Here is a 12,666-nt window from a genome sequence, read left to right as displayed (position 1 = left end):
TCTGCCTGCCTCTCTGCTTACTTGTGATCTCTGTCTGTCAAATAAATAAATAAAGTAAAAAAAAAAAAAAGCAAAAGATAGTATTAAATTGTGGATTTAGAGTCCATTGTGTATGTTTGAAATAAGCAGTTTTGTTTAAATGTCAGCATTTGGAGACATGTCTTGAAAGAGGTAACCTCTTCAACATCAGCCACAGCAACCTCTTTCAAGACATGTCTCCAAAGGCAAAGGAAACAAAAGCAAAAATGAACTTTTGGGACTTCATCAAGGTCAAAAGCTTCTGCACAGCAAAGGAAACAGTCAACAAAACCAAGAGGCAACTTATGGAATGGGAGAAGATACTCAGAAATGACACTACAGATAAAGAGCTGATATCCAAGATCTATAAAGAACTCCTCAAACTCAAGACTCAAAAAACATGGGGTGCCTGGGTGGCTCAGTGGGTTAAAGCCTCTGCCTTCAACTCAGGTCATGATCCCAGGATCCTGGGATCAAGCCCCACATCGGGCTCTCTGATCATCAGGGAATCTGTTTCCTCCTCTCTCTCTGCCTGCTTGTGATCTCTGTCTGTCAAATAAATAAATAAAATCTTAAACAAACAAACAAAAAAGATAATCATGTCCAAAAATGAGCAGAAGACATGAACAGACACTTCTCCAAAGAAGACATAAAAATGGCTAACAGACACATGAAAAAAACATTCATTATCATTAGCCATCAGGAAATTCAAATCAAAACCACATTGAGATACCACCTTACACCAGTTAGAATAGCCAAAATTAACAAGACAGTAAACAACGTGTGTTGGGGAGGATGTGGAGAAAGGGGAACCCTCTTACACTGTTGGTAGGAATGCAAGTTGGTGCAGCCACTTTGGAAGACAGTGTGGAGATTCCTCAAGAAATTAAAAAGAGCTTCCCTATGACCCTGCAATTGTACTACTGGGTATTTACCCCAAAGATACAGATGTAGTGAAAAGAAGAGCCATCTGTACCCCAATGTTCATAACAGCAATGGCCACGGTCGCCAAACTGTGGAAAGAACCAAGATGCCCTTCAACAAACGAATGGATAAGGAAGATATGGTCCATATGCACTATGGAGTATTATGCCTCCATCAGAAAGGATGAATACCCAACTTTTGTAGCAACATGGACGGGACTGGAAGAGATTATGCTGAGTGAAATAAGTCAAGCAGAGAGAGTCAATTATCATATGGTTTCACTTATTTGCCGAGCATAAGGAATATCAGGGAGGACACGGGGAGATGGAGAGAAGTGAGTTGGGAGAAATCGGAGGGGGAGATGAACCATGAGAGACTGTGGACTCTGAGAAACAAATTGAGGATTTGGGAGGGGAGGGGGTTGGGGGTTGGGTGAGCCTGGTGGTGGGTATCATGGTGGTAGGTATCATCCCTATTGCATGGAGCACTGGGTGTGGTACATAAACAATGAATTCTGGAACACTGAAAAAATAAAAGTAAAAAAAAAAAAAAAATACAGGTCAGCATTCCCAGCTGCCCAAACAGGTTCTTCGCAATTGCTTAGACTTAAGAGCTGAAAAAATCTAGGTGTTACTTCATTTTTTAAAAAGGATCACTTAACGTCCTTCCAGGCAGGGCGTTGGGGCGCCAAGCCCGGGGTGCAGTCTGGTCCCAGGGTGCTCCCGCAGGCCGGGCTCTTCTCTGGGCGCCCTCCGCGGCCTGGGGTGGCCGCGTTCTCGGAGGGGTCGGCCGGGCCCACAGCACCGTGGGCTCCACTTCCTCCTCCCGCGGGCGCCCCCACGGCCTCACTCTGCAGTGTTGGGCTTCTCGGTGTTACTCCACCCGCCACCATGCCTTGCTGTACGCCCCACCCCGGGCTATAAAGTCCCCGCAACCCGGACGCCTCGCCCGCACCTCCCCGGAAGGAGCCCGAAGCCAGACACCAGGCAAGGGCCGAGACGCAGCACCCCGACCGACGTCCCTCCGCGCCCACGCCTCCCCGGGCGCCGTGGGTCACGTGCCCAGACCGGAACGATCATCGAGCCCGTCCTCCGGCCTCCCAGAGAGGACTCGGAAGTGTCCTGCCGCTGGCGTGGGCCCTTCCGGCCGGGCCGTCCGCGCTTTTGTCCCTCCGGCGGCAGGGCACTCGCGGCACCGCCACAGCCAGTACGTGAGTCCGTGGCCGCCCGCGCTCCCGCCCCCGGCCCTGGCCTGCCACGCTCTTCTCTTGGTGGCCGGGTCCCCGCTGCCCCTCGGGTCTCGGGCGGGATCAGGGCGGGAGCGTCCCCCGTCGTCCTGCGCACTGAGGAGGCACGTTCCGGGGGAGCGGAGCGGAGGGAGGATCTCGGGCCGGCCGAGGGGGATGGGGCGGGCCCGGATGCGGACCGGGCTCGCTGTGGGCCCCCGCTCGGGCCGTCCGGGAGCGGCCGGGGACGGGCTGCGGCTGCCCGGTGTCCGGAGACAGGATGGGGCCTGGCGCTTGTCCCGTCTCCGCTGTTCGCTGCTTCCCGGGTCGGGGGCGAGCGCCGGACGGGGGAGCTTCGGATTCCCCCTCGGGGCGCCCTGCCGCGAAATTCGGCGCCAGGGCTGGACCGTGGTGGGCGTTACAGGGACCCCGGGGGGGGGGGACCTGATGCGAGCACCCCCCCGCCTCCCTCCCTTCTCCCCGACGGTTGCAGGCATGGTGTGCCCAGGCTCGGGGCCCGGGGAGCTGCCCTTGGCCTGGGGAGCAGCGGAGGACCCGCCGGCCGAGCGGCCTCGGTGGGGAGCGCGCGAGAGGCCCGCGGACGCGCGGCCGGCGAGGAGGTGCGGGGCTGCGTGCGCTGCGCTCCCCGGCGCTGGAACCGGCGGCCCCGGGCACCTCCGGAGGGCGCGAGGGTTGTGCTGCGTTAGGGGATCTCCAAGTCTGGGGGCGCGCCTGTGCGTAGCCTCGCGGCCCAGATACTCAAAACACATGAGCGTATGCCTGTGCAGAGCGAGGTTGGCCCCGCTCGCCGTCCCAAGCCCGACCCCCGGGCGGTCCCCTGTGTCCGCGCACAGCCGGCCCACCGACGCCGACCCCGGCCAGCGGCAGTGCGCGAGCGCCCGGTCCTCCGCTCGGGCGGCGGGTGTGCGCCGCACCGGTCCCCTGCCTGCCTTCCTCTCACTGTGCTTTAGGAGCCTCCGAACAAACGCAGCTTTCGAAATCGAGCAGACAGACCCAAAACCGGCGCTGGGGTAGCAGCCTGGCTATTGTTTGCATGTTCTGAATGTTCCGTGAGTTTTCAGCTCTGTTCGGAGCCTTCCGGGCGGTTTCCCGTTTGCTGTTACTTTGGTGGCCCGCTCGGCGGCTCCTAGGGGATGCGTCAGCAAGGGTTTGCTCAGAGCGAAGGGGGTCGACCAGGGCCGTGTGTGTCCTGTCCTAGCTCAGCCTGTGACTGATGCGCTGTTCAGTAGCCCGGTCGTGACCGCGACAGCTCCCCGAGTGTTCCGAGAACCAGCAGAGCCGATGGGTTCTCCGTCCCGGCTTGGGTTCATAATGCCGAGCGGGTGTGCGAGCCTCGCCAACTGACTCTGTGACTGACCGCCTTCCCGCCCTTCTCTGCCCCTTTAGCTTCCGAAAATCTCCCAGCCTCCCTTTCAGAGTGTCCTTTGCTTACCTTTTCCCCCAGGATGACTAGAAATCTCTTCACCGCTACCAGGTATGGGAATGTTCTGTTTCCGTTTTTCACTTTAAGGAAAAATCACCTGTAGTCCTTATTTCTACTTTTAAGCAATAGAACCCACTCCTGTTAACCATTTGTAGTGCATTCTTGAGCTAGATGCAGTCACACCTACAGCCCACACTGTATTCTCGCCCTTTTCATCTGTACATCTCTCACTTCTTGGTTCCGTCTTTCATCCGTCTCATCCTCCAACGTCCTCGGTATCCTTCCTTCTGAATTAGTAAGCGTTGTGTGCCCACACGCCGTATTTTTTCATTTTCTTTCTCTGGTCGCTTCCAGTTCAAATGGGACATCCAAGAACTTAAGGTACAGAACCCAGGGGTCACCCTTGACGGCAGGTTGACTTGTAGAGTGTGTTTGGTAGTCTGGAACGGAGTAGCTGCCAATGTGTTGCTTGTTGCAGCCTGTGAATGGCAGGGCTTTTCGGCCAGAGTGAGCCACAGCTCTCCTAGGGGTTGTCCAGGCTGGGGAGAATTGGCTCCTGACTCCTGTGGGCTAACCTGTTGAGTAGTCACACCGCCCAGTTGTTTAAAATATATAAGCGGATGCCTGTGCAAAGTGAGAAGGTTTGCCCCCGCTTATCGTCCCAAGCCCAAACCCCCGGACAGCAAGAATGAGGGGCAGGTTCTTACTCTGTACACAGGCTTTTGGGGCATTGATAGTAGAACATGAACAACAGGCACAGAGGTGTCCAGAGGTGGTGGAACATGTGTAATTTGGAAGGAGTGGATGGCATTCCAAAGCTGGCTGTTGGGTCATGCTTTCTACTGATAACTAGAGATATATATAACTAGATAATAGTATATATATATAGATATATATAACTAGATAATATAACTAGAGAGGAGTTAAGAGCAGTTTCCCATCCAGCTTGTAGAACTTCTAAAAAATTAAACCTTTCCAGTCTGCGCTATACAGAAGTTGTGCTTTCGGAGTGATTGTTTTCTTGTGTCATCCGGGATGTGTGACTTAGCCAACATATCAGTCTTTTTTTTTTTTTTTTTTTTAAGATTTTATTTGTTTGACAAAGAAAGATAGTGAGAGAGGGAACACAAGCAAGGGCAGCCTGAGAGGGAGAAGCAGGCTTCCTGCAGAGCAGGGAGTCTGATGTGGGCTCGAACCCATGACCCTGGGATCATGAACTGAGTGGCAGGCAGATGCTTAACTAACTGAGCCACCCAGGCACCCCCCTTTTTGTTTAAGTTGTTTTTTTAAATTCCAGTTAGTTATATGCAAACAATGGATCATGGACCACTACATCAAAAACGAATGCTGTACTGTATGGTGACTAACATAACATAATAAAAAATAAAATTCCAGTGAGTTGACATAGAGTATAATACTAGTTTCAGGTGCACAGTATAGTGATTCAGCACTTCCATACAAAGCCCAGTGCTCATCACAACCAGCGATTTCCTTAATCCCCATCACCTATCCCCCCCTTCATCCCACAGCTACTTTCCCTCTGGAAACATCAGTTTGTTCTCTGGAGTTAAGAGTCTGTTTTTTGGTTTGCTTCTCTCTCTCTCTCTCTTTTTTTTTTTTTTCCTTTTACTCATTTGTTCTGTTTCTTAAATTTTACATATGAGTGAATTCATACGGTATTTGTCTTTCTCTGACTGACTTATTTCACTTAGCGTAATACTTTAGGTCCATCTGTGTCCTTGAATATGACAAGATTTCATTCTTTATTTTGTGGCTGAGTAATATTCCATGGTGTGTGTGTGTGCGCGCGCGCATGCGCGTACGTACGCATATATACACACACACACACCACTTCTTTATTCATCAGTTGACAGACACTTGAACTGTTTCTGTGTCTCAGCTGTGGTAAATGATACTACTATAAACATTGGGGTGTATGTGCCCCTTCAAATCACTATTTTTGTAGCTTTGGGGGTAAATACCTAGCATTGCAATTGCTGGGTCATAGGGTAGCTCTACTTTTACCTTTTTGAGGGACCTCCATCCTGTTTTCCACACTGGCTGTACCAGCTTACATTCCCACCAACAGTGCAGGAGGAGGGTTCCCCTTTTTCTGTATCCTCACCAGCACCTATTGTTTCTTGTATTGTTAATTTTAGCCATTCTGGCAGGTGTAGGGTGGTATCTCATTGTACTGTTGATTTGTCTTTCCCTGTTGATGAGTGATGTTGAGCATTTTTTTGTGTGTCTGTTGGCCATCTGTGTCTCCTTTGGAGAAATGTCTCTTCATCTCTTCTGCCCATTTTCTAATTGGATTATTCGTTTTTGGGGTGTTGAATTTTATAAGTTCTTGATATATTTTGGATACTAACCCTTTATCAGATATGTCATTTGCAAATGTCATCTTTCATTCTGTAGGTTGCCTTTTAGTTTTATTGATTATTTCCATCCCTGTGCAGAAGGTTTTTATTTTGATGAAGTCCCAATTGTTTCTTTCTGCTTTTGTCTCCCTTGCCTTAGGAGACATACTGAGAAAGAAGTTGCTCTGGCTGATGTCAAAGAAATTACTATGTGTGTTCTCATCTAGGATTGTTATGGTTTCAGGTCTCGTATTTAGGTCTTTTATCCATTTTTTAAAAAAATATTTATTTATTTTAGAGAGAGAGAGCACACACATAAAAGCAGGGAGGGGCAGAGGAAGAGAGAATCTCAGGCAGACTCCCTGAGTAGCGAGCTGAGCAGGGAGCCTGACACGGGCTCCATCTCATGACCCTGAGATCATGACCGGAGCCAAAATCAAGAATCAAGATGCTTAACCACCTGAGCCATCCAGACGCCTCATCCATTTTGAATTTATTTTTGTGTATGTTGTAAGAAAGTGGTCCAGTTTCATTCTTTGCATGTTGCTGGCTAGTTTTCCCAATACCATTTGTTGAAGAGACTGTCTTTTCCCATTGGATATTCTTTCCTGCTTTGTCAAAGATTAATTGACCATATAATTTGGGGTTCATTTCTGGGTTTTGTATTCTGGTCCATTGGTCTTATGTGTCTGTTTTTGTGCCAGTACCCTACTGTTTTTATTCACTGGAGGTTTTTAATATACCTTGAAGTCCGGAATTGTGATACCTCCAGCTTTGCTTTTCTTTTTCAAGGTTGCTTTGTTTATTCAGGGTCTTTTCTGATTCCATACAAATTTTAGGATTATTTGTTGTAGCTCTGTGAAAAATGCTGCTGGTGTTTTGATAGGGCACGTCAGTCTTGATTGGCTTATAATAACCTCTTCCAGACTCCAGGACTCCGTTTTCTCTTCAATTCATTTCACTGCAGCTAGTATGAGTGATCATTATTTCTTTTATTTTTTATTAGGAAAAAATTTAAACACACAGGAAAGTAAAATAATACAATGAACCCCATGCACCCATAGCTCAGATTCAATAATTACTATGATTCTGCTGCATTTGTCTCACCTTTCCCTTTTTATTTTTTCTTTATTATTTAAAATTTTTTTAAAGATTTTGTTTATTTTATTTATTTTTAAAACATTTTTTTAAAGATTTTATTTATTTACTTATCTCATTTACTTATTTATTTGACACAGAGAGAGCGAGCGCACGCATGAGTGTATGTGAGCCAGGGGAAGAGGCAGAGGGAGTGGGAGAAGCAGACTTCCTGCTGAGCAGGGAGCCTGATGTGGGGCTTGACCCAGGAACCATATGATCATGACCTGAGCGGAAGGCAGATGCTTAACTGACTGGGCTACCCAGGCACCCCTTTATTAAAGAATTTTAAAGGAAATTTCAGACATCATGCCATTTCATCCTGGCGTACTTCAGTCTACCAAAAAAGAAGAAAAAAAAATAGAAACTTCTAACATAGCCGCAGTGCCATTGTCACATCATCCTAAATTAATTCTGATTCCTTGATTCAGAATTCAGATTCAAAGGTTGGCAAACTACTGGGCCTATAGCCATTTTTGTATGACCTGCAAGCTAAGAAGTGTTTTTACATTTTTAAAAGGATGTTTAGGGTTGCCTGGGTGGCTCAGTTGGTTGAGCGACCAACTCTTGATTCCTGCTCAGGTAATGATCTCAGGGTCATGAGATCGAGCCCCGTATTGGGCTCATGCTGGGCGTGGAGCCTGCTCAAGATTCCCTTTCTCCCTCTCCCCCTGCCTGTCACCCAGCCCCTCAGGTTTGCTGTCTCTGAAAAAATTAAAAAAAGGATATTTAAAAGCAAACAAAAGTTAGTGACAGAGTCATATGTGGCCTACAAAGCCTAAAATATTTTCCTTTTCTTCCTTTGCAGAAAAGGTTACCAACCCGATTCAAAAAAATATGTGATCTTCCAAAATGCGTATCTGGGTTTGCTATTCCTTTGCCTAAAACTCCTCAGGATCGAGACTGGACTCCTTAGTGTAAAGGGCAGACCTGGTGCTGCCCTTACTTTTGCCCACCTGTTCAGCTGTGTCCACCACCCTCTGCTTCAGAGCAGTGACCACTAGTTCCTTTGTACCTGTTCTTCCCTCTGCTGGAACTACTCTGTTTCTGAAGCTTTCCTAGTCCTTCAAGGCAGAGTCAGCCCTTTCCCTCTCCTCTGTCATGTGTGTCCTTTGCCATTTTTATCATGTGTTAGTTTGCTGTTGTTGTTGTTTTTGTCGGTTTTTTATTTCCTACAAACCTGCTAGTCTGCCAGCTCCTTGAAGACAAGATCTTACCTATCTCTACATCCCTAGGACCAGCCCAGTGCCTGGGGAAAAAAAGCAGGATATAGGTCATAATCTAAATTCCTGGGCAACACTAAGCCTCAAAGATAACAGATACTAGAATACATTTTATTGTTTGTAAAGATAACTTAATATTTTATTAGAAATTCTTGATTGTCTTTATATTTTAGCAGATATCTTAATCCATCTGGGCTATTATAACAGAGTACACGCTGGATGGTATATAAACAGCAGAAATTTATTTCTTACAGTTCTGGAGGCTGGGAAGTTCAAGATCAAGGTGCCAAGTCATCTCTGGGATGACTTTTTTATAAGAACACTAATCTCATTTGTGAAGATTCTGCTTTCATGACCTAAGCACCTCTTATAGCCCTTGCCCCTAAACCATAATCTTTAAGGGTTACAATTGTAACATGAATTTGGGAGGAGGAGACACAAACATTAGGACCAAAGCTATAGTATTTATCCTGTTTCTGGCTTTTCATGTCTTGGCACATCTCTGCCTATGTTTTGACTGAACTTTTCTTAGACTCAGCGTTGGTTAATATGAATCTCATTGCAAATGATCAGTTTTCAGTGAAGAGGCACATTTATATTAATTTGTTTGACTTCAGTCATTAAGAGGTTGGGTGAACTGTATCAGGTGATATTGTACACTGTGCCTCCAGGGGGTTAATTTAAGCATGCCTGAAACAGGGAGACTCCTGGTGTCTGCCTAGGTCAGAACGATAAGCAGTGAAATATGTGTGGTGCTGACCAAACCAGACCAGTCAGCAGCCACACAAGGAATCCCAGGGAGTGTGAAGTAGATGAAGAATTAGCCTATCTGTCAGAGAAGGTCAGGGGAAGGGTCCAGCCGGGCCAAGGATCAGTGAATGCAGTAGTAGGGGTGGGTTAGCATGGCTCATTTGGTGTCCAGCAAGTCACTTGAGGTGGCCAGATGCAGAAAACTTCAAGTGCCAACTACATAGCCTGGGAAGACTTGATATAGGGAGTGACCAGGTATGCAATTTTCAATACTTAAGTTAGGGAGACTATGGCAAAAGTTCAGAAGGATAATTTAGGAAGGCTTAAACTAAGGCCTTTAGCAGTGGGAATAGAATGAGGGGTAGGGACTTGAGAACTGTTGAGGTAATAGAATCAGCTGGTGGTGTGGGCTCTTTTGGATGTGGAAGGGTGAGGCGAAGAGAAAAGCCCATTTCACGGGGTGGACATGAGGGTCTATAATTACAGAGAGCAGTCTGGACCAGAGGTGATCTGAGCAGTGGCTTGTAGGAATGGTAGGAACCACTCATATAGATCCAAATGCTTAGGGAGAATATGTAGAGTCAGAGGGGAAATGTTTAAGGTGGAACAGGGAGGCCAGGAATATCTAAGAGACAGCAGGTGGGGGAGTGAGTGCCTGGCCCCAAAGAAGCTAATGCAGTGTGGTCTGAGTGTGAGAAGTCAGACTGAGTAGATGAGGCATAAGGGGAGATGGGACATGAAGACCACTTTTTCAAGAGATAACTAAGCAGGAGGCAGACGGTAAAAGCAGTACCTGGAGGGGAAGGTACAGTTAAAGGAACTTTAAATTTACTTTTTGACTTCTTTTAAACTTTTTATTTGAAAATTGTCTTAAATATATATAGAAATATGTCAAGAATAAGAATGGTAAAAAGATAGCCTTTACTCATATTCACTGATAGCTGACATTTTACTTCATTTAGTCTTCTCTCTTTTGCTCTTTCATACATGTGATTTTTTTTCTAAACCATTTGAAGATAATGCATAGGTCATGGCCTCCTGCCCCTAAATACTTCAGCATACATTTACTAAGGATAGGCATATTCTCTTGCCTGAGTACAATACAACTGTCAACTTCAGCACATTTAAAGTTGATACTTTGCAGTCAGTATTCCAGTTCTGTCAGTTGGCACAATTATTCTTTTATCATTTTCCTTCCAGTACAGAGCCACTGCAGGTCAGGTATTAAGTGTAGTGGTCTAGTCTCTTTAGCCTTTTTTAATCTGGAACGTTTCTATAGCCTCTCTTTTCTTTTATGAAAGTGATACTTTTGAAGAATACTACAAATACTACTTAGAGTAGAATAGTCTATATTTTGGATTACCTGATGTTTGCTTGTGATTCTGAAGCTATGCATTCTCATAGGTGATATGTCCTCAGGATGTCACTTCTGGAGCATGTGATGTGCCTCTGCCACCATTGCTGATCTTAATTTAGAACACTTGGCCAAGGCATTGTCCGATTTTTCCAGTGTGTAGTTACTGTTTTTTCCCTTTCATTCTGTGGGGAATATTTCAAGCTCATGTGTATATACTGCCCCTTCTCAAAATTTCCCCCCACACTTAGAATCCAATGATCGCTCTGCCCTGATCCATTCTGCTCAGATAGTTACAGAATGCTGATTTTGTTTGTTTTTTTTTTTTCAACTCAGCTCTCCCCACATTTACCAGCTAGCCCTGATATTCTGCTGTAAATAAGTGGCCTCTCTTTCTCCCCTGTTTGTATATGTATGGATTCACAAAATCCTATTTTCAGTGGTTTATAATTCTTACTGTATGTAATTATTATGGAGCCTAAATTGGGTGGTCAAGCTGACTTGTGGTCTTGTGACATGTGCCTGTCATTTTTAACTATCTCCTTACTTGTTGGAGTAACAAGATGCTGTTCATCTTGTGTGTATTCTGCCCCAGCCTAGAATCTGCCATTTCTCTGAAGAGCTCTGGTTCCTTTTAGTAGGCAATGGGAGTAGAGACCAGGAACAGGGTGCTGGATGTCCTTACTACCACTAAGGTGTTTTTTGCTTCTTAGCTTTTCAGCAGAGAGCTAGGGAATATGTGTACATATATACACATACAAATATACACACACGTGAATGCATAGATGTGTGTGTGCGCACAGGTAATTTAGAAATCGTGAATTCACACCGATTATCTGATTCATCCCCATAGGGTTCTTTCTTGCCCTCCCCTATTCCATATTTGGAATTTGATTCTTCTTCTAGGAGAGCCCTGGCTTGCAACTAAATCAACACATTTACTCAGTCCCCCAACACATCTAAAATTGCTTCAAATTACTTTGTTCATACCTCTGCAGAAGACAAAGCTGCTTAAAAATTCATGTGTTTTCAGGCATTCACCACCACCCTCTCCATCCTTCCCAAGACTGAGGTATATGGTTACATGTTCTGTGATATTATATGTCTAAATTATGGGTTCTTTGTTTCTTTTTGTTCCCTTCCTATGGTTACAGTATCCATGTGAAACACAATTGAGTTCATATGTTGCCGTTTGCTTTGTGGTTTAGCTGCTTTTCCTTTTTCCAGTTCTCATTGATTTAATTTTATTCTTTGAATATGCAGAACATTATCATGCTTCCATAGTAAAAACTGTGCAGAAAGCTGTACTTAGAATGTCTCTCTTCCCTGCCCCTCTGCTCTTTTCTTCCCACTTCACCACCTACAGAGAATGGGGCTTTCTTCATTTCTGGTTTCTCTCATTATTATAAAGATAAGCAGTTATATCTTTGTTTTCATATTTTTCTTTCTGTGAAAAAGCAGAGCATATATGCTCTTTTTCTCTTTACATGGTATCCTGGAATTTGCTCCCTCTCAATCAGTTGATAGAGGTGTTCCTCTTTCTTGCTTAGTACTCCATTGTATACATGTGCCATAGTTTATTTAACTGGTCTTCTATGCTAGGACACTCGGGTAGTTATCTGGATTCTGTAGTTACAAACAGTACTACCATGAATAGCTTTGTGCGCATGTACTTTTTTGTATTGTTGGAAGTAGATCTTCAGTATAAATTCCTAGATGGGATTTCTGGATTGAAGTGTAAATACATACAGTTCACTTAGCTATTGGCAGATGCCCCTCAATGGGGGTTATGCTGCTTTACAGTGCCATTAATATATGAGAGTGCCTTTTTCCACCACAACCTCTCCAACAATGTGTGTTGTGCTTTTTAATATGACAGATGAGAAGTGGTATCTTAGTGTAGTTCTTATTTGCATTTTTTTTTAAGATTTTATTTATTTATTTGACAGAGAGAGAGATTACAAGTAGGCAGAGAGGCATGCAGAGAGAGGAGGAAGCAGGCTCCCTGCGAGCAGAGAGCCTGACGTGGGGCTCGATCCTAGGACCCTGAAATTATGACCTGGGCCGAAGGCAGAGGCTCAACCCACTGAGCCACCCAGGCATCCCTGCATTTCTCTTATGAGTGGAATTAAAAACATGTTTAAGGGACATTTTAATATTTCTTTTTGTGAATTGTCTGTTTTTGTCTTGTACATTTTTCTATAGGAATTTTAGTATATTTTTTCAACTTC

The 12,666-nt window shown here is 45.5% G+C and overlaps 1 protein-coding gene across 7 annotated transcripts in view; it reads left to right on the top strand.

The window, feature by feature from the left end:
* The first annotated feature begins 2,100 nt into the window (after nt 1-2,100).
* Nucleotides 2,101-12,666, top strand: part of ZFP62 (ZFP62 zinc finger protein) — a 48,893-nt gene continuing 38,327 nt past the window's right edge. For 3 of the 7 annotated variants that reach the window (XR_004381497.1, XR_004381498.1, XR_004381494.1), the window contains exon 1: nt 3,143-3,662. Coding sequence is in view for 2 of the 7 variants with exons in the window: in XM_032848103.1 (XP_032703994.1) it covers nt 2,148 (1 nt within the window). In the remaining 5 variants the exon portion in view is untranslated. Of the gene's footprint in view, nt 2,153-3,142; nt 3,663-7,938; nt 7,961-12,666 lie in introns of those variants that run through there. The other 4 variants (XR_004381495.1, XR_004381496.1, XM_032848103.1 and 1 more) reach the window with 4 other exon arrangements.

The sequence above is a fragment of the Lontra canadensis genome, unplaced genomic scaffold, assembly GCF_010015895.1.
Source record: "Lontra canadensis isolate GAN:19392208 unplaced genomic scaffold, GSC_riverotter_1.0 scaffold199, whole genome shotgun sequence".
NCBI classification, from domain to species: Eukaryota; Metazoa; Chordata; class Mammalia; order Carnivora; family Mustelidae; genus Lontra; species Lontra canadensis.
Note: the sequence above shows the minus strand (reverse complement) of the source record. Positions and strands in the feature narration are given on the sequence as shown.